At 38.4% G+C, this 23,169-nt stretch overlaps 1 protein-coding gene across 3 annotated transcripts in view; it reads right to left on the bottom strand.

Moving 5' to 3' along the window:
* Window positions 1-23,169, bottom strand: part of RASA2 (RAS p21 protein activator 2) — a gene marked incomplete at its 3' end in the record, with an annotated part of 119,401 nt that overhangs the window by 44,040 nt on the left and 52,192 nt on the right. For all 3 annotated transcript variants that reach the window (XM_082624395.1, XM_082624396.1, XM_082624397.1), the window contains exons 6-9: window positions 11,221-11,304; window positions 9,268-9,340; window positions 5,923-5,999; window positions 3,808-3,909 (exon numbers count right to left, since the gene is read on the bottom strand). In XM_082624395.1, the coding sequence (XP_082480521.1) occupies window positions 3,808-3,909; window positions 5,923-5,999; window positions 9,268-9,340; window positions 11,221-11,304 (336 nt within the window). The remainder of the gene's footprint in view (window positions 1-3,807; window positions 3,910-5,922; window positions 6,000-9,267; window positions 9,341-11,220; window positions 11,305-23,169) is intronic.

Here is a 23,169-nt window from a genome sequence, read left to right as displayed (position 1 = left end):
GGGTGGAGAAAAGGGAACCCTCCTACACTGTTGGTGGGAATGTAAATTGGTACAGCCACTATGGAGAATAGTATGGAGGTTCCTTAAAAAACTAAAAATAGAACTACCAGATGATCCAGCAATCCTACTCCTGGGCATATATCCGGAGAAAAACATGGTTCAAAAGGATACATGCACCCCAATGTTCATCGCAGCACTGTTTACAATAGTCAAGACATGGAAGCAACCTAAATGTCCACCGACAGATGAATGGGTAAAGAAGATGTGGTACATATATACAATGGAATAGTACTCAGCCATAAAAAAGAATGAAATAATGCCATTCGTAGCAACACAGATGGACGTGGAGGTTATCATACTAAGTGAAGTTAAGTCAGACAGAGAAAGACAAATATCATATGATTTCGCTTATATGCGGAATCTTAAAAAAAAAAAGACACAAATGAACTCATTTACAAAACAGAAACAGACTCACAGACTTAAAGAATGAACCTATGGTTACCAGGGGGGAAGGGTGGGGGGGGGAGAGTTAGGGAGTTTGGGATTGACAAGTACACACACTGCTATATTTAAACTAGATAACCAACAAGGACCTACTATATAGCACAGGGAACTGTGCTCAATATTCTGTAATAACCTAAATGGGAAAAGAATTTGAAAAACAATAGATACGTGTATATGTATAACTGAATCACTTTGCTGTACACCTGAAACTAACACAACATTGTTAATCAACTATACTCCAACATAAAATAAAAAAATTTTTTAATGTGTATATTTGTGTAACGAATGGGAAAGAAGGATATATCCATGTTTGCCTATACTTACATAAAGTATCTCCACAATCTCAAACTAGTGGCTGCCTCAGAAGAGGGAAAATGGTTAGCTGGGGGACAGGGGCAGGAGACAGACTTTTACCTTTTGAACTGCGAACCATGTGAGTATACTACATATTCAAAAAGTCTAATCAAATTCTGTGATCTACATATGATAAAGTTAAAACTAGATATTATCAACATTAATGAGCTAGAATATTAAGATTAGAAAGAATATGCCTGGGCTTCCCTGGTGGCACAGTGGTTGAGAATCTGCCTGCTAATGCAGGGGACACGGGTTCGAGCCCTGGTCTGGGAAGATCCCACATGCCGCGGAGCAGCTAGGCCCATGAGCCACAACTACTGAGCCTGAGCTCTAGAGCCCGTGCGCCACAACTACCGAGCCTGCGCGTCTGGAGCCTGTGCTCCACAACAAGAGAGGCCGCGACAGTGAGAGGCCCGTGCACTGCGATGAAGAGTGGCCCCCGCTCGCCGCAACTAGAGAAAGCCCTCGTGCAGAAACGAAGACCCAACACAGCAAGCAAGCAAGAAAGGAAGGAAGGAAGGAAGGAAGAAAGAAAGGAAGGAAGGAAGGAAGGAAGGAAGAAAAGAAAGAAAGAAAGAAAGAAATATTTTTTAAAAGGGAAGAAAGAATATGCCTGAAATCCTGCAGTAGTTACCATCAACCCCACAAGGGGATGCTGCAGCTCTACAATTGACAAAGGAGGCTGAGTTTTAATTTGACTTAAAAGAAAACTGCATTCACATTTTTATATTTCCTTACATGCAGGGAAGTATAAATGAATTAGCAGATGTTTCTATTTCATGCTGTATAAATTTTAACACATACTTTCGGGCAGGTTACTTTTAAAATGTTATTAGCAAAAAAAAATAAATCTATGGGAATAAAATTAACTTCTGTTTGTTAGTGTTCTTACATCCTGCCTAGGTAGTTCTACAAATTTTGCCAAATTTGGAGGGCCTCCAAATTGGAGACCTCTTACTTAAAATAAGGCTAGAATGGCACATTTCAAGTTCACTTTGAGGGGCCTTGGGAGGCACAATCACTCACATTTTATTTTGTACCAAGTGGAAAGGCATATCATTTTAAAGACTTAATGAACTGAGTTCAGAAATTTTCATTTTAAAATGTATGCTAGGGACTTCCCTGGTGGTCCAGTGGTTAAGAATCCACCTTCCAGTGCAGCGGATGCGGGTTCGATCCCTAGTCGGGACACTAAGATCCCACATGCAGCGGGGCAACTAAGCCCACGCACCACAACTAGAGAGCCCATGTGCCGCAACTACTGAGCCCGCATGCTCTGGAGCCCACACACCACAACTAGAGAGAAGCCTGTGCAGTGCAACGAAGAGCCCGCACACCGCAACGAAGATCCTGCATGCCACAACTAAGACCCGATGCAGCCAAATAAATAAATGAATAAATATTTTTTAAACAGTATGCTAATTTTATAGAAGGTGGAAGAAGATTGGCAGGGGTGAATGACAAGCCTCAAATGTTCATCAGTTTTTCATAGTGACCAAGTTTCCATCTATGGATACATTTTGGAAATTACAGCATATAAAACGCCACCATAAAGACTAATAAATCTTAGATATGCATTAGCAAGAGGTAAAAATAAAATAAAATTTTTGAGACTCTAAATATCAGTCTAGGGACTTCCCTCGTGGTCCAAAGGCTAAGACTCCGTGCTCCTAATGCAGGGGACCCGGGTTCGATCCCTGGTCAGGGGAACTAGATCCCACATGTTGCAACTAAAGATCCCGCATGGCACAACTAAAAGATTCTTCATGCCACAATTAAAGATCCCGTATGCTGCAACTAAGACCTAGGATGGATGGATGGATGGATGGATGGATGGTTGGATGGATGGATGGATGGATGGATGGATGGATGGTTGGTTGGATGGATGGATGGATGGATGGATGGATGGATAGATAGATAGACAGATAGATAGATAGATAGAAAGAAATATCAGTCTACTAGGGAGAACTGTTTGAGGACAACAGAGTCCAGAGTGAAGAATGCCTGACGGCACTCAGGAGAAGCAAAATCCTAAAGGTAACGAGACTGCTGTCCACAGTAAGAAACATCTGAACACTGAGTTTCAACTCCTCTTCCAGGCACCTGAAACTGAGCCCTGAAAAGGGGGCCTTAAGAGGCAAATGAGAAAGGCATGCTGTTTATACTCAGTTGAAACCCAAGTCTAGCATGAGGGCTACTGGGCAACCTACTGGAAGGGAAAGGATATACACGCTTTTAAGTGCTGTAGACAGAAAAAAAAAAAAAAGTTTCACACTGATTCTACTAAGGAAACTAACATCAGTTTAATGTCCGAACATTAACATGAGTTTAATGTCACTATTAGAAGTGACATGAAAAGGTAATATTGTAGCCAATATTGGGCCACAAGAGCTCCTGAAAAGTGTGTTAACTGGATCAGCTCAACAACATCTAGATCCTAGGCATTTAGAAAATAACCTCAGAGCCATCCATGGTGCATTTCAGTGGGATTTGGGGTAGGAAAATCACTGGTGAAATCCCGTAAACAGCTGAATCCCTACAATAAACCTTTTGCTTTCAAACATCTACAGTTCCCATGCCCATTAATAAAGCTTCTGAACTACAGATGATTTGTGATCAAGCATCTTCTCACATGGGCAACTCTTACATAATGTTCGAAATGTTTTATATTTTTTCTTTAGAGTTAAGATTAAGTTTTTGAACAGGAAAATATTCCTAGGCAATTCAGTTCTTTTATCTCAGTACCAGAGGACAAGTCATAAAACTAATATAATTGTACTTATATTTCTGCAACAATAAATTAATGGCCAAATCAGTTAATGTTAATAACTTTGGGCTTATCCATTAAAAACTTAAAATATGCTCAAAGTAAGCATTTATTTGCATATACAGTGCATGAAAGGGGATGACCTACTATGTAGTTCACTACAATGTTTGTCTTCTTACCAGGCTTGATGAGAAGAATCATTTCTTAACACGTTCACAGGAACCTTAATCTCACCGAGGAAAACATCTTGGACCAGGTTTCCATTGTTCCACAAGTCGATCCTGAAAATTTAAAAACTGGCTTTATTTTTTGCAAACAATGTGTAAGAGAACGCACATGACCAAAAAGCTTCAAATTACTATGATTCATATTATAGCATTAATTTACGGTTCTGGGTACTTCTGCCATAAGCATCTTTGCCACAGACGTCTGCCTCAAGCACTTTTTGCCGCAAACATTTTCACCACATAACTAATTGGTCAAAAGGCAATTCTGTGATAAAAGATAAAATAAAAAAATAAGAGAGACATTAAAAAAGACACAAACATAGGGCTTCCCTGGTGGCGCAGTGGTTGAGAGTCCGCCTGCCGATGCAGGGGACGTGGGTTCGTGCCCCGGTCCTGGAGGACCCCACATGCCGCGGAGCGGCTGGGCCCGTGAGCCATGGCCGCTGAGCCTGCGCGTCCGGAGCCTGTGCTCCTCAACGGGAGAGGCCGCAGCGGTGAGAGGCCCGCGTACCGCAAGACACAAACATAAAACATAAAAAATAAACAACAAAATTAAAAAGACTTTATTGCAAAATACAAAATTTGAATACATTCAAAATGTGTGTAAATTCATGGCAATGCTGCGCAAATACTGATTCTATTTTGTGGGCTGTACCTAAACGCTTATCTTCCAAGTCTTTCGTTCACAGTATTTCACACGTTGTTTTTGTTTTTGCTTCTTGATTTGTCTCCTCATTCAGCATTGCACTTTTTTCCTAAAATTTCTTCCTTCGTTAAGAGAGGTATGCGTTTCCAAACTCTAGGACGCGTATTGGTTTCTGAGTTTTGTACTGAAGCCTCCACACTGTTGTTTGTTCTTGCCATAGTGTCACATGTCTGCTGATGGATGCTTCGAAGTTCTATGTGAAATGTGGCTTTGACTCTGTGCCTTTCAGGCCCTCAGCCTCTTTCTCCTCCAATGTGGTCTGTTTCCAAATAAGAAACCAACCCTTGGGGCAAATCACTGTCACCTGTCCGCTCAATGAAGCTATCAATAACGTCGATAACCAGGAGAAATGCTAACACATTTCAACCAGTTGAAACCAAACTGTCAACCAGTTATTTATGGCCTATTAGTCATGTGGCAAAAATGTCTGCGGCAAAAATGCCTGCGGCAAAGATGCTTATGGCCAAAGTACCAGACATAATTTTACATGCTTAAAAACAAGAGATGTTAGCATTGTCTTATACCTCACTATCTAAACTAAGAAAGTAGAATACTGCAGTAGCTTTTACTTAAAAGCATAGAAAGTGACTATCTTAAATAATCTAAAAGAAAGCACTTAAGTTTCTTAGTTTCAAAGTCTACGCTTTCTTTTAACCTGTAAAAATAAGGACTACAGAGTTCCTTTTTTGTTTTTGAGAAAAGAAACCAACACAAGACTACGGTTTCTTTCTCAATTAAAACCAGTTAATATGTAAAGATAGGTGATTTAGAAAAATACATTACCTGATCATTCCAAACATGTGATTAATACACCCTTTAGATGAACACACTGTTAACACCACACTATACATGCATTTACAAAACTTTCCCCTCCCAAACAGCATAGATATTTAAGACCTAGGAAATAGCACAAACTTCAAACACATGCACCTGTTGAATCATCTTACAAGACTTCTTACCTCACTGAAATTTCTGTTAGACAGCAGATATGTTAAGAAGAATAAAAAAATTATTTCTAAATTGGCTAATATATAATTACTTTTCTATATATTCTTTGTATCCATTATGCTATGATTTTGAAATTTAAGGAGCAATTAAATTTGGGAAAAACTAAAAATAGAATAAAATAGGTGAAAATTAGCTCATTTTATTTTTTAAATAAATACACCTTAACTATTAGTGCAAAGAAATTGGATTTTGAAAAGATTATTTGGGTTTAGATTAGATGCACATTCCTCTAAGTTTCATCGATTACGTTGCTAAAGAGAATTCTGTTAAGCTTGAGTCACCTTGTTCAGTTAAATTTAGGATTTTCTTTTGGCACAGAACATAGCAATTCTGTAAAACCCCAAGACACATACCTAATTTCCAGCTTTTCAATGTCCTCCTCTTCTACCTGAAACTGGGACTTTCTGGTGTAACTACTGGATCTGGTTACCTATAAACAAAATATTTTAGTAAAAAAATTTTTAAGTATCTTTTTCTTACATGAACTTTAAAAAACTATCATCCCTAAAATGTTCGATTGTGTATATTATAAACAGAGGAAAATGCCTAAGTAATATTTTACCCAAAAGATAAATACAAAAACAGCTATGGAAGTAGCAGAATGGCAAGAATAAGGTGGCAAAAAAAAATCAAAATCAACCTTACCTCCATACCCTTCCTTATCAACTCAATCTATGGCAACACGGGGTTCTCTGGCTCATATGTAATCTCTTGGTGACTCAGAGTAAAAGTGTTCTATTTCAGGGAAGCTGCATAGGCTAGGAACTGTCTGAAGACCTTCCCACATTTCTCAAGATACCAATGCCACCCGTATACTTCCTTCTCACATTTTTACCAAAAACATCAAGGCCGTTGGCAGGAACTTCCTCAACTGCTGTCCACCTGAACATGTCCGTTCCCACACAGGCCTGTTTACTGGATGAGTGTTCTCATCCTCTTCCAAACAAGATGAGATGATCCTCCTCTTTTCTAAGACTGCTCCGTCCCCACACAGTATGCAGTAATAAGCACGCAGTAAACACGCAGCAAGCATTCGATCTATTTTAATTACAGCTTTCTTGACCAGACTGTTCACCTCACTCAAGTCTAAGAAAAACTCTCCCCTTAAATTATGGTCTTCCTATCTCTTTCCTTTCACAGACAGATATCTCAAAACTGTTACCCATCCTTACAGCCTCCACTTCCTCACCACCCACTCACTACAGTAACTCCTTATCATCTGGCTTCCTCACAGATCACCCTCCCCAAACCCCTCTCTTACTCATCAAGTCTGGTGATGACATTCTTAGCTCTCACCTTCCTTGACCCCTTTATCTGGACCAGTGACCATACAACCATACTCCCTTCTCCCGGAGCTGCTCTGGTCTTTGAGTTTACCCAGCACTATCCTGGCCACCTTCTGCTCTCTTTGCTTCTTCCTCTGTTACTTCTTCCTCAGAACCTATAAATATGGGTTTCCTCCAGGGTTTTATATTTTATTTCGCTCTAAGAGCTGCCCAGTGCTGTACAAAGTGCTTTCACATCCATTATCTCTTTTATTCATCAGAACGCTGCTCTGAAGCAGGCAGGGCTAGATTTATTACCCTCATCTTGAAAATGAGGAAGCTGAAGTACAGAAATTAAGAGACATACTCAAAGTCGAACACCTAATATGTGGCAGAACCAGCCTTCTTCACTTTTCCCCTCTATTGTACACCTTGCTCCCGTGGCTTTCTTTCCTGACTTGCTGTAAGCAAGTCTTGATTCTTTATCTACAACCATCACCCATCTCGGTCATGAACTTCCCATGGGAGGATTTTACATATCTGAGTTCAAGCTCATTATGCCCCAAACTGAACCACTTATGTTCTCCTCCTTAACTTTTCTATTTTTTCCAGATTTGAAATCATGAAGACATTTGACTCCTCATTTTCTCTCTTCTTCTATAACCAATTTTTTATCTTGCCATCTGCAGTTTCTTTCTCATCCATCTCTTCCTCTCATTTCCATATTACTCTCTTGAATCAGAGCCCCTCCCCCTTCTGCTTTTTCCTTTTTTAAAAAAACACCTAAGCTACAACAGTCTCTTGATCTCTGTTCTCTCTCTCAGCCATCTGGCCCACAGATCACGGTTAATTCTTCCCAAAACAGTGCATTACTCATTACTTCCAGGTTCAAAAACATTCAATGGCTAACACAGCACTTCAGCCTGGCTCTCAAGGCCTTTCATTAGTTGGTCCTACACTTATCTTTTTAAGCTTAGTTCCCATTATTCCCTTTTAGTCAAATCACTACTTGCTACTCTTTGGACATAACTTTATGCTTTTCTGTCTCTCTGTCTCTGCTCAAAATGTTCCTTCTCTCATACTCTTTCCTCTGGCTTAACTCACCTAGAGCAGAGCTACCCAGTATCTACTACTGCATTTTACTGCTGAGTGTATGCACGCACGTGTACGCTTTGGGTCTCCTGCTCTCACTAGAGCACAGAGATTGGACTTTTATCTTTATAATCAACTCAACAAAGGGCCCTTTGAATGAATGGTTCAAGGCCTAATATGTATGCTTGCATATAGCAAAGAGGTCAGGTCTTGACTGTCAAAGGACCATCTGCTTGCTGGTGCAAGTCGCCCCTTCTTGGTTTTCTCCAGGCTAGATGTAACAGCCATTTGTAAGTACAGAACAACTGAACTGAGCAAGTCCTGAGCCGGGAAATGGGGCGTCTCACACTGGCGCACTTTCTTTTGTTTTCTTTCTTCCTTGCCCCCACCCCCCACGATTCCTCCTACTTCCATCTTGGCATTTCTTCAACTGTGTTCCCTTATTGAAGCACAGTAATCAGGCAGGGCTAGATGTGCCCTCGCTCTTTTCACTTTGAACCACCAAGAAAAACACACACAGAAAGAAGGAAAAGCACAATATGTAACTCTTTTTTTCAAATCTTCCCTACATGGTAATCTCAACTGCAACGTATTCTATGGGTAGAACACACTCTTTTAGAATAGAGTTTGATTATTTTTGTTTTTTTCCTATAGTTTTCTAATAATATGAAAAAGGATTTATTTAACAAATGCTCCACAGTAAAGAACTCCAAAGCACTGTATTTTGGGCAACTTCAAGGCAGCTGACGTTCTCTATGAAAATAAGCATGTGTCCATAGAGTGATTTAGCTAAAAAGAACTTAATAATAAGGCCTTAATCATATAATACTTTATAGTCTCAAAGCATTTTCACATTTGAACCTCCTAAAAACTCTGAGTTAGGTAGGGATGCTACTGTTTTCTCTTACAAAATTATCCTTTTACAAGATAAGAAATTTGAGTCTCCCATGTAGTGATTTGGGACCAGAACCCAGATGTACCAAGTGATATCGTACTTATTTAACTAGTGGTTTTCAAATAATATTCTGCACAAGAGTCCTGGGGCCACTGCATGTTAGGTCAGGGGCTGGATAAGGTAGGGTTCTGTGTGAAGGGGGCTGTGATATTGAGGATGACTGAAGAGTAGGTGTGGTCCTAGACCTCCCCATCCTCAAATCAATCAGAGCTCTGCCATTATTTGTTTTATGCACTGGGCCTCTACTGTGTTACACTGTGGTTCTACTGCTTAGAAATGCTTAGTTGCATTAGTTAATAAAATTATGACTATGGCCAGAATTTGAAAAAAGAAGTAAATCAGCATTCAATATTAAATGTTAACATTTAAATAAAACAAAATGTTACCTCAAAATAAAAGATTTCATTAAACTGCGGATTGCTTGTTTTCTTCTTTACTTTTGTCTTCTTTTGGTCATTCCTGTTCCAATGTGGTAGAGTTTTACCTTGTAGAACTTAATAGTACACAATTATAAAACATGCTATTTCCAACCAGGGAGCCTGACCTCTTTCTGTTTAACTGTTAAGATGACTCGGGGAAGGCAGTAGCTTTAAATATTACTTGGGGGAAAAAAACTGAGGTGTCTCTAAAACCTCAAATCAAAGAATACACAAATTTTGTATACCTGATATATGCCAAGATTTTATTATTCTATGGTTATACTAGATTGACTGCCAAGCTTACTTCAGGGGTTTTTAATAACACATTCTATTATATAAGCAACTCAAAATAAATGGTAGAAGGAAGACAATGAGATTCAGGGTACCTTTATCTATGCTGAAAAATACCAGAGGAACACGAAAAGCATTCTTAGTTTACTTCTTGGGCTTCAGCCACAATGTGGCTTTTTTTTTTTTTTTTTGCGGTACTTGAGCCTCTCACTGTTGTAGCCTCTCCCATTGCGGAGCACAGGCTCCGGACGCGCAGGCTCAGAGGCCATGGCTCCCGGACCCAGCCACTCCGCAGCATGTGGGATCTTCCCGGACCAGGGCACGAACCCGTGTCCCCTGCATCAGCAGGCGGACGCTCAACCACTGCGCCACCAGGGAAGCCCCATAATGTGGCTTTTTAAAAAAACTTTTTATTTTGAAATAATTACAGATTGAGAGGAGGTTGCAAAGAAATGTACAGGGAAGTCCCATGTAACCTTTCCCCAGCCTCCGCCAATGGTAACATCCTCCAAATGACAGTACAATATCAAAACCAACAGTGACTTTTTAGAACAAATTCACAAGCCAAATAATTTCTATCTGTACATTACTAAGCAATTACACTAAAGAATCTATCAGGTATTGATTATAAACCAAAACCAAAACTAGCTCCACTAGATTAAACATTTTTAACACACAAAACTCAATCCCTCTGATAGTATGAATGTTATAGGATTGAGTATCTGCGCTTAGCAAACAGGTCAGCTTTATATTTTTAAATAAAAAACCATCTATAATAATAATAGGATACTATTGTTTGAGAACCCAGTAAGTACCAGGCATGGTGCTTTACATACATAGGGACAAATACATTTTTCAAAGTGACTTACTGGTGATTTTCTAAAAAATAAGAATACATAGCTTGCGGTTGGGAAGAAGCAGTGAATGTCTATGTGTATATACATGTGTTTGTGTAGAGGGAATAGTATGCTCTTTGTTTCCTGATTCTAAACCTTCAAGTTGTAGACAAATTTCAGACTAGTCAGGCTCTGAAAGAAACCATAATGAAATTATAAAACAGAAAATACTACAAAGTGTGATAGATTTTCCATAAATTATCATAAGTAATTAAAATCAATGATACAGTGCACTTCACCATGTTCTGGTACTTCAGCAGTCTGTCTACAGCTTGGAATTCTCTCTGTACAGCACAGATGCCACGAGCAAAAAAGGTATTTTTAGTCCTGAGTTGTTTTCCAGATAAAAATATAGAAATTCCTTTGCTATTTTGAGCTAGCATTTATTAAAACAGGATTCTACCTGCAATAAAATCTAAGACGTTTGAAACTAGGAAGGCTGATGATGAATGAAGGTCAGGTTTATGTTTTTAAGTACATTTTAACTACTATAAAACACAGGTTGCTCCCCATAGCCTGAGTCTGACAGATTTGAAATGGCACTCACTTTTTTTCATAAAAATAGGAGTTGGTTGTTTGAAAGTGAATAATAGAACTAACGGAAGATTTTTCTTTCAAAGCATTCGTTACTTTGTGTCATAAATAGCTATTCAGCAAGTTCTCTTAGAACTTTAATTTTGTAACTGTTAAACTTTAAAACTTAAAAATCTAATACTAATTCAATAAACATTACCTAGAAGGGCCCACAAGAGAAACTGTTGCATAAGGGTCACAGCTTTGTCCATTTATGAGAGGCAACCCATGGCATGCCTTGACACTAAGGAAGAATAAAGAAAAATTAACATTATTATATTCAAGTTAAACAACATAAAACATTTATATTCAAGTTAAACAACCTAAAACATTATCTTTAAATACGAATTAATACATTCAAAGGGTTAAAATTGTTTTCCACATGTCTGAAGTTGTATGCCTACATACCACCTACCCAAACATATGTACATATGCATTTATTTACTTTTGCTGTATTTCCAAATAGGACTAGACCACCACAGTCAGTACTGAGACTACCAAATAATATTTGGATATACACAAGGTCTATCCAACAAGGTACACGCTGTGGTTTGATAATAACATTAAAACTACTGTGGCTTCTAAAAAGGAAAAGAAAGCTGTGTGAACCTTAAAGGAGACACTACAAACCAAGTCAAATCTGTGGCATCATATCCTCTGCTAAAGCATGAATGAGAAACAAGGAAACAGCTGTGGTTTCCACTTAAAATCTGATTCATAAATAAAGGGCAAGCCACATACAGTTCTGCAGCCTCTTATTCTGACTCTCAGTAACAGCTCCTGCATCATTCTGCAGAAGGAGTTTTAGACCATAAAAACCAAGGTCATCTCATCCACTCCATGACAACAGTCATTGGTATTTACAGAGAACACAGAATCTGACTGAATGACCTGCTCCTCAAATTTTCTCTTTATTGAGTTCACGAATTTAGTTTAGCATCTAAGGGTGTGCATTTCCCAGTGCCTACAAGAAACTCATGAGTGTTAGTGAAAAGTATTCTTTGTTGAAAGATGTGGGCTATTGAGCAACATCCTAATTTCTCTCCACAACCCACAGATCATATACGTGGGTGAGGTGCAAATGGTGTGCTGCCGAGTAAAGAAAGAAATGATAATATGACTCATTTCTATTAAATTGGGTATCAAAAATCAAATTTAAAAAATTTCTGAAACTACCCGAAGAAAGTACAGGCCAAGATAACAATTCTGATTATTAATGTCAGGCCTGGGTACAGTCAAATTTTCCCACTGTACATACTGTTTGAAATTTACACTTCTCAGGCTAAACCTCAAAATGATACCCGATTTTGACAGAGTATTTGCAGTTTACTATTTATTTTCACAAAATGCATCAAACTCTCACAACTGCCTTTAAGAAGGGTATCATCATGCCATTTTAAAGAAGAAAGTAAGGCTCAAAAAGCTTACGTGAGAAAGTAACAAAATAAGGCTAATACAACTTGTAAGAAGTGGGCCAAGACTCAACTTCTACTTTCTTAACCCCACTTCTAAAATTTAAGTCCTCCTACAGTCCCACTGTGCCTGAATATACTGTATTACTTTCCTTCTAATACCAAATTTATCTCATGTAAACACTAATTATGTAAAATCTTAATCATAAAAATTCACTATAATTTTATGAGGTATAAAAACACTGAGAGGACTTCCCTGGTTGCACAGTGGTTAAGAATCCACCTGCCAGTGCCGGGGACACGGGTTCGAGCCTGGTCTGGGAAGATGCTGCAGAGCAACTAAGCCTGTGCGCCACAACTACTGAGCCTGCGCTCTAGAGCTCACAAACCACAACTATGGAGCCCGCGTGCCACAACTACTCGAAGCCCACGTGCCACAACTGCTCAAGCCCGCGCACCTAGAGCCCGTGCTCCGCAACAAGAGAAGCCAACGCAATGAGAAGCCCGTGCACTGCAATGAAGAGTAGCCCCCGCTCACCGCAACTAGAGAAAGCCCGCGCACAGCAACAAAGACACAACACAGCCAAAAACAAACAAACAAATAAATAAATAAATATGTTTTTTAAAATAAAATTTTTTAAAAATGAGAATAATGGGGACTTTCCTGGTGGTGCAGTGGTTAAGAACCTGCCTGCCAAAGCAGGGGACACGGGTTTGAGCCCTGGTCCGGGAAGATCCCACATGCCGCGGAGCAACTAAGCCCGCGCGCCACAACTACTGAGCCTGCGTGCTGCAACTACTGAAGCCCACGTGCCTAGAGCCCATGCTCTTCAACAAGAGAAGCCACTGCAATGAGAAGCCCACTCACCGCAATGAAGAGTAGCCCCCGCTCGCTGCAACTAGAGAAAGCCCATGAACAGTAATGAAGACCCAACGTAGCGAAAAATAATAAATAAATAAAATAAATAAATTTATTTAAAAAAAGAGAAAAATGCTGTTCAGTATACAAACACTTCTATAAGAATACCCACAAACCAAAAAAAAATACCCATAATCCAAAAGTGTGAGTCTATAAAAATAATCAGAAGTACTCTTAATTTTTAAATCTAAGTATAAAAATTGGGTTTTCTGACACACAAGTAGTATTATTAAATACAGATTATTTTATCTGCTACGTATGTTATGAAATATTTTCCTAATTACCTAGGATACAACTATTCTTCTAATTGGTAAATCAAGCAATTTCACGTCATAAACCATGGATAAGCTGAAAATGAATGTTAAAATAAACTTAGTATGCTAAATTATCTTGTATTTTATTTATATATGACACATAACGTATTTGATATTGACACATTTTTTAGGAATTACAAAGGAAAATAAGTTTAGTCCAGACTTGTTTATAATACAGAATGATCTGATTGTTTTCCTTGGATTTTTTTTTTTTAAATAAAAGACAAATATTAACTTCTACATACAGGAGTACGTAGTACAGGGAGTAACAGGGAACAGATATATCCTCCCACCTCAAACACTTAAAAAAAAAAAAAAAAGGGTAGTATCAGCAGCTCAGGACAGTGATCTCTGATGGGGGGAATAAACAAAGTGAGCCCTCTAACTGTCCCAGCCTACTGTTAGATGGTCTCCCTGAGAAGAAAGAAAGGGCTGTCAGCTGGGGAAGGCCAAAGTGACTAGAGTTCCCAGGGCACAGTACTGGAGGGAAGACAGCTGCACAGAGAGAAAGAAACCTCCAGAGAGCTACAAAAGAACTGGCTCCCTGACCCACCCATAACCGGAGTCTCCAGCTGAGTGCTGATAAACATATACATGTGAGGAAACTATCTGAGGCTGGGGAAAGAACCATTAGAAAAGAGCAGAGGGAACAGTTCCAGAAGCCCACAAATGACTAACAAGAGATCGCATGGGCCACAGTAAAAAGCTGGTAACTATGGGTGCTGCTTCAGTAGTGGGAAAATATTAGTCCCAGACTAAAGGCCACTCTTGTTCCAGCTAACAAAGCTTATAAGCAAACCACAAATGAATCAAACTATTTCCAAGTAACTAAGTCTTCAAGTATATTCATAGGAATAAAAAAATATCTAGCAACGTCACAATATCTAGCAACCAACAGAAAATAATCAGGAACACAAAGAACCAAGAAAACACAACCCATGATGAAAAAGAAAAACAAATCAGGAGTAACTGATCCAGAAATGACACAGTTGATAGAATTAGTAGACAAGGACATGAAAATAGTTATTATAACTATGTTTCATATGTTTGGTAAAGACACAGAAGACATTAAATTTTGAAAGTCTACATGGTTTGACATGAAAAACACACTGAGTGGCATTCACAGAAGATTAGATATGGCAGAAGAAAAGATGAGTAAACATGAAGACAGAGTAACAGACACCTTACATAGATATGTAAATGGCCTAAGCATGCCAATTAAAAAGCAGAGATTTTCAGATAGGACAAAAAAATTATACACTGACTTTAAGACTCCTTTAAATATAAGATAAAATTAAGTTAAAAGTAAAAAAAGTGGAAAAATATAAACCATACTAATTAAAAGAAAGCTGATTTAATGGGTAATAACAAACCAAATGTCCATTAGCAAGGGTCTAGCTGAATGAATTACAGTATCTATAGGATGGAATTTTATGTAGTTGTCAAAAAGAATGAGGTAAATCTCTATTCTCTAATTACTCTGATATGGAGTGATCTTCAGGATATATTCTTAACTGAAAAAAGAGGAAGTTACAGAATGGAGTGAGAAACACGAATTTTTTTTTTTTTTTTTTTTTTTTGCGGTACGTGGGCCTCTCACTGTTGTGGCCTCTCCCGTTGCGGAACACAGGCTCTGGACGCAACAGGCTCAGCGGCCATGGCTCACGGGCCCAGCCGCTCCGTGGCATGTGGGATCCTCCCGGACTGGGGCACGAACCTGAGTCCCCTGCATCGGCAGGCGGACTCCCAAGCACTGCGCCACCAGGGAAGCCCACGAATATATTTTAATTTTTATTTATACATGTGCATATATTTATTTGCTTATACTTGTAAAAATACTGGAAAGAAAGGCCAAAACTTTTAAATATAGGAGTTAGTAGGGTAGAGGACTGGGAATGGACTTGTTCAAAGATACTTTTATATAGTTTTGAGCTTGGCAACATAGAAAACTTTTACATTTCAAAAGTAAGATTAAACTTAAGAAATAGCCCTTAAAAAGTAAACAAAAACAAACCTGAGAAACCACACACAAAAAAAAGGGAATTAGTTCAAAGGACTAGAGCACAGTATTTGATTCTATATCCTTAGCGATATATTCTATATTCTTAGAACAAACAGCAGCAAGACCTCTAAAACTTCATTCAGTAACCTAATTATCAGTGGTAATACTGGTACAATTATTTTGAATCTATTGTCTATATCTTCGAAGATAAGGTAAATAAATAATTATGTTGTTAAATATTTATGTAAAGTTAGGGATTAAGATTTTCAATGTTAGAGGAAAGAGATACCAGTATAAAATCAAAGTTAGATTAAAAATCTTGTAATATTAAATTTAGAAACATGAAAAAAAGGAAGAAGGCAAGTAAACCAGCCAGCCAGGCAGCCAGAGTGGCTATATTAATATCAAAGTAGATTTTGCAACAAAGAATATTACCAATATTAGAATAAAGAGGGTTATTTTATAATAATGAGTTCAATTTATCAAGCAGGCATAAAAATCCTAAATGTTAAGTTCCTATTATAGCTGTAAAACAAATGAAGCAAAAACTGATAGAACTGCAGGGAGAAACTGACAAATCCACAAATAGTTGGTGATTTCAACACCCAATAAAGCAATTAAGAATGAAAGTTTAAACAATACTGTCAACCAACCTAACATAATTAACATTTATAAAAAACAGTGTATCCACCAAAAGCAGAAAACACTCTTCAAATGCACACAAAACATAAACTATATTTTGGGGAAAAAAATAAGTTTTGGTAAACTTTAAAGTATTCAGATCATACAAAATATGTTGACAACAGTGGAATTAAATTAGAAATCAGCAACAAAAAGGTATCTGGAAAATCCTCAAATATTTGGAAACAAAATTAACTTACCTCTAAATAATCCCATGGGTCAAAAAATAAAAGAAAAATTATGAAGTATTTTTAAATGAATGAAAGTGAAAACTCAGTATATCAACATTTGTGGGATCCAGCTAAAGTAGTACTTAGATGAAAATGGATAGCACTAAGGAAAGAAGAAAGATTTCCAATCACTGACCTCAGCATCAATCAAAAGAAACTTTAAAAAGAAGAGCAAATTAAACCCAAAATAAATAGAAATAATAAAAGTGAAAATCAATAAAAGAGAAAACAGAAAATATATAAAAAACAATAAAATCAAAAGCCATTTCTTTAAGAAGGTCATTAAAATTGATAAGCCTCTAGCTACACTGATAAGGAAAAAAAGAGTGAAGACACAAATTACCAACATTAGGACATCACCATGAAGTCTACACATATTAAAGGGATAAAAAGGAATAACTGAACAACTTTATACAAAGAATTGTATAACTCAGATTAAATGGTCAAATTCCTTGAAAGATACAAACTACCAAAATTACTAAAAAAATTTTTTTGAACAATTATGTATCTATTAAAGAAATTGAATTCCTGGTTAAAAACCTTTCCAACAAAAAACAAAACAAAAACATTCCAGGCCCAGATGGCTTCACTTGTGAATTCATATATTAATCATATAAAAACTAAATTACATCAATTCTATAGAAACTCAGAAAATCGAAGAGAAAATACTTCCCAATTCATTCAAAGAGACCATTAATATCCTGATTGCAAAACCAGACAAAGACATTACAAGAAAAGAAAAGTACAGACCAATATCCTTCATGAACAGAGATGCAAAAATCCTTAACAAAATTTCAGCAAATCAAAGCCAGCAATACATGACAATATTAACACAACACGACCAAGTGGACGCTGGCTTAACATTCAAAAATCAATCAACAAGATTCACCATATTAACAGATGAAAACAAAAAAAGCATAAGATCATTTGAATATCCATCCCTGATAAAAATTCTCAGCAAACTAGGAACAAAAGGGAAGTTTCTCAACCTGATGAAGGATGGCTAACATTGTACTTACTGGTAAAAAACTGAAGGTTTTCCCTCTAAGATAAGGAATAAGACAAGGATGTCTGCTCTCACAACTTCTATTCAACATCGTACTGGAGGTTCTGGCCAGTACAATAAGGTAAGAAGCAGAAATAAAAGGTATCCAGGGGCCTCCCTGGTGGTGCAGTGGTTGAGAGTCCGCCTGCCAATGCAGGGGACACGGGTTCATGCCCCGGTCCGGGAAGATCCCACATGCTGCAGGAGTGGCTGGGCCCGTGAGCCATGGCCGCTGAGCCTGCGCGTCTGGAGCCTGTTCCCCGCAACGGGAGAGGCCACAACAGTGAGAGGCCCGTGTACCGCAAAAAGATCACTGCCTGGACTTCAAGTCATTCTGTACCTATCTAATTTTTGTTTTTCTCTCCAAATTTCTTGACCCCCCCACTCACTCCTCACCCTACTGAAACCCAGCTTTTTCTGCATTTGTCATTCTATGGAAAGTCTCCTCATTAAGGTCCACTGAGTGTCAAATGCTCTCCATATTTTTCAGGGCTCCTCTCACTGGACTTCTTAGCTGCACGCAATATTCCTGATCACTCTCTCCTTGAAACCCTCTTCTCTCTTGGTTTCCTTGACCCTCACTCTCCTAACTTCCCTCATGTCACCTATCTGTCTCCTTCATGTTTTCCTCACATGGTTTTCTACGTCTACTGCTGGATTTGCTCTCAGTCAACTGCTCTCTTCTCTTTATGCTACATAACCTCCCTTAAGCCTATTTCTACCACATCTGTTCTTATGGCCACAACTACCATCAACCATACATTTCTATATGAGCTCTCACCACAGAGTTAAAGATTTTTATATCTAAATGCCTGATGGAAATCCCTACCTAGATGTTCAAGAGCCGCTAAAACTCAACTCATTACCATCTCTTACTAAAGCAGCTTCTCTTCCAGTATTTTCTCTTCATTGTGTATACCACCACCACCAACCAACACGATCTAGAAATCTAGAGCCACACTTAAATTCTCCTTCCTCCTCACTTTCTATATCTAATCAATCAGTAAGTTTCAATGATTCTACTCCTTAAATATTACTTCATCTGGCCTCTTTTCTCACACCTGCAACTGTTGCTCTGGCACAGAAGCCATCACCTCTGACTCGGATCACCCTGACACCCTTCAAAGTCACCTTTCTATACTGACTGCTGTCAAAAATCTCATCTTCCTAAAATGCAAATTTGTCCACACTCTATTGTCTACACTCTTCCAAGAGTTCCATAAGCTCATATAAGTTTTATAAGGCCACATGGTACATACGTGGCTCTTAAGATCTAGCTCCAGCCTATTTACCAATTTCTGACCAATCTCTGACTCAAGGTTCATATATTAGGCAACATCAAACTGCTTTTAATTATACACACACACAAACACCATGCTGTTTCTTGCCTCCATATTTCTGCCTATACTATTCTTTCCTTCTGGGGGAAAAAAAAAAAAAACCTCACTTTTTCTAGGCAAGCTACTTTCTCTTCATCCTTTAAGAAGACAGTGTTACCTTTCGTCATTTAGTTGCCTTAAAATTTATTTAGTGCCTATTAAGTGCCAGATGCTGGGGCCATGAGGTGAATAAGACAAACATGGCCCCTGCCCTCATGGAGCACAGAGTCTACCTGAAGAAAGAGAAAACAAGCAATAAATGAAGAATAATAACAATTAGAAATACTGGCAAGTGCTATGGAAGCAAAAGAACAGGGTACCCTATTTTAGAGTAAGTGATATTTAAGTTGAAACTTAAAGGACAAGAATGAACCAGCTAGAAGAAGAATGGGCATAACGGCATTCCAGGCAAAAGGAAAGGCAAATGTACATCTCTGAGCTGGAAGAGTAATGTCACGTTTGAAGAAGTGAGAGAAGGCCAGCAAGCATATGAAGAGGAAGCACACCACAAAATGAAATCAAAGAGGCAGGCCGGGTCACTGGTTCTTACGGGCCACGGTAAGGAGATTGGATTTTATTCTAAAAGCACTGCAAAAATCACTAAGTGTTTAAGCAGGGGACTGCCACGATCTAGTTTATGTTTCAGAAGACTGCTCTGGGCTGCTTATAAAGAGAATGGATTGCAGACTGGAAGACCAGCTAAAAGATTATTGAAATAGTCAAGGTAAGAAATGATTGGTGGTTTGAAATAAGGAGATGTCAGTAAGTATTATTAAAAATTAGAAAATTCAAGAAAAATTTTTATAGAATCAGTAAGAAATAGATCCAATCTTGGGGGAGAGAGAGGAGAAAAGATTTTAAGTGACTCCCATATTTCTGGCTTGAGCTGTGGGGAGGAGCTGGATAGATACAAGAATCAATATTGCAGCTTTAAATGTGTTAAATTTGCAACGCTGTGAGACATCGAAGGTAGGCTGACATGTAAGTCTGGAGCTAGAAAAAAGATCTGGGTTGAAGGCATAAGGTGTAGACAATTTTTTAAAAACTTTTTATTTTGAAATAATTTCTGACTTCCAAAAAGTTGTTAAATAATATGCAGAGTTCCTGTATACCCATCACCCAATGTTAACATTTTGTGTAATCAGAGTAGAATTATAGAAGCATGAAACTAACATTGATATGATATTAGTTAATAATAAATAGCAAGTTGTATTTAGCTGTCATGTCTCCTTAGTCCCCTCCATCCTAAAACAGTTCCTTACTTTTCCTGCTTTGCCCCATGATCTTGCCAGTACTGGCCAGTTATTTTGTAGAATATTCCTTAAATTGAACTTGTCTGATGTCTGTTCATGATTACATTGAGGTTATGTGTCTTGGTATCCTTCTCAATGCAAATTAACAGGAGGTACTGAATGTCTCATTATCAGTGACATTAACTTTGATCACTCAGTTAAGATGGTACCTATCCGACATCTTATAGGGTTATTCTTTGAGACTATGCATATATGTTGTTTGTCATTACACTTATGCTCACTTACTTGGCATCTCTAGATGATTCGTCCCTGTACTAATTATTATTGTAGTGTTTGCTAATAGTGATGTTTCTATTTCCATCACTTGTCCTATATTCATCAATAAGGAAAAGCAGTCCTTTCTCTCCCATGTATTTACTTAATTGTTACATCAGCATTGGCTCATGGATATTTATTTTATTCTACAGGTTTTAATCCATTATTATCATTATTTATTTTGATGATCAAATTGTCCCAGATTTGGTTATTTGGAGCTCTTTCAAGTTGACTTCAACATCCTTTCCACATGCCCTCATTATTTTTTGAGCAATTCCTTACTTTCTGATTCCATAGATGCTCTGGGCTCATCTTGTATTTTTCTCTGCCCAAACCTGGAAACTAGTCACTGCTAAAAAGACAAAACAAAACAAAACAAAACCCCTCCACGTTCTTTTTATTGGAGCAGTTCTAATACTGTAGCCATTGGCCACATTTAGCTATTTAAATTATAATTAATTAAAATTTAAAATTTAGCTCTTTAGTTGCACTAGTCATATTACAAGTTTTTAATAAGCCACACAAAGCTCGTGGCCACCATATTGGACAGTTAAGACATAAACATTTTCATCATCACAGAAAGATCTAGTGCATAGTGCTGACTAGAGAATGGTATTTAGAAATCAAGATATGGGTGCTAAGTATGCTCATTGCTACTGGGATGACACTGTTTGCAGGCCTTCTCAGTGAACACTCAGAGCTAGTGTATACACACACACACACACACACACACACACCCATATCTATTAGACAATCTTTGAGAAGTCTGCATTCAAAGGAGAGCAGAGAAATGGGGATGGTAGCTGGGAGAGGGGGCTGGAGATGAGGTCTGGGAAGGCATGTCTTTTAGAATGGAAGATCCTAGAACATGTTTACATGCTGGTGAGAACAATCTAAAAGAGCAAGTAAAGCTGATGAAACAGAAGAAGGGATAGCTAAAGGAGCAAAGTCCTTTGTAGGGGAAAGAGAAAGAATCCAGAGTTCAGATGGAAGAATTCACTCCCAACAAGAAAAGGAGCACCTCATCGACTAAAACATAAGGACAAAAAGATGGAGGCCAATACAGGTTTGCAGATTTGGATTCAGGAAGATGTGACCAATTTGCAGTCTGTAGTGATGCAAAATCTCATAGGTGTATTAGAGAAGCACAGTAAAACTCCGTGATAGTTGTAAGTATCCATGTGAGGTTTGTGATCATGAATTTAAAGTAAAATTAGTCTTTCTGTGTGATTTTCTCCAGCAATATTCAGGTGCAGACTGAACACAGAAGAAGTTGAGTTCATTCATATAAAAGGGATATAAATATAAAAGGAAGAGAAGATCAGGGGAGTTTAGGGAAACTGTAAGAAAATAACTATAGTGACAGATTATAGAAAAAGACCTAGAAGAAAGTAAAAATAGGAGCAGGTAAGAATGTGGTAGAGATTAGCGGATGGAGGTCTTACTCAAGTTCAGGAAATGCTACAGTGGGGAGTTTCCAGGTCTGGAGAATAATAGCAACTGCTGGGATATGAACCTTTCCACACACTACTCCCCAAAACTGTAGTTCAGCAAGGAGCACAAAGAGAACAATACATAAAACCATGCCTTGAGCATTACTGAAAAAACGAAAATACCACAAACTTCAAATACCTCTGAAGTTGAGAAATCAGCAATAAGTTCCACAAAACTACTACTGGAGTTCTGTTGCTGTATGGACAGTGAATATGGACAGTGGAGGCTTAAGTGAAAAAGAGAAGGAAGAAAAGAATGCAGATCAGCGTATGTCCACATACAGACCTGTTTGTGAACATTTACAGCAGTTTTCTTTATAATAGCCTCAAATGGGAAACAATTCAAATATCCATCAACTGGTGAATGGGTAAACAAATTCCATACAAAGGAACACTATTTGTAAGTAAAAAGAAATGGACTGGTTTCCAGTTCTAGGACAAGATGAAGTACATGCATACCTCCTTCTTCTTCCCATTAAGCATTGCTAAAAACCCTAGATGTTAAACAAACATAAGAAAACTGAAAGGTGAAGAGAAGAAGGCAAGCCAATTAGAGATCTGGGGACCCAAGGAAACTGGAACCCAGCAGTGAATTCCCTGGGCTTTCTTACACTTTATACATCCCAGACTGAGGGCTAGAGAAGCTACCAACCCAGAAACACCCACCAATGGGAGCAGACAACAAAATGCCCTAAGAAAAGCCAGCTTTCTCTAGCCAAAGGACCAGGAACTGGGCAGCTTAGCAAGATAGAAACCATTTTTAGACAACAACCATCTACTCCAATCAAACACCATGAGAAACACTGTGGATCCACCCTCACCCCCCATCAACAAAGGCCAGCAGTTGAGGGGAGAGCCTAGACTTGTACCTCTGACAGGTTGTAATGAGCCCCTTCTTCCCATGGAGTCAGTAGGGACCACACGAGGAGCCTGGATTTCCATCACCAGCCAGCACCAACGAGGCACTCCTCTCCCTCCACGCCAGGGTGGTGTCAGAGAATGCTGAGTGGGAAGGCAAGACTTTCACCGCTTTCTAGGGGTAACTAACTCCCCCCGACCAGGGTGT

This window comes from Mesoplodon mirus (assembly GCF_964341445.2).
Source record: "Mesoplodon mirus genome assembly, chromosome: 6".
Lineage (NCBI taxonomy): Eukaryota > Metazoa > Chordata > Mammalia > Artiodactyla > Ziphiidae > Mesoplodon > Mesoplodon mirus.
Note: the sequence above shows the minus strand (reverse complement) of the source record. Positions and strands in the feature narration are given on the sequence as shown.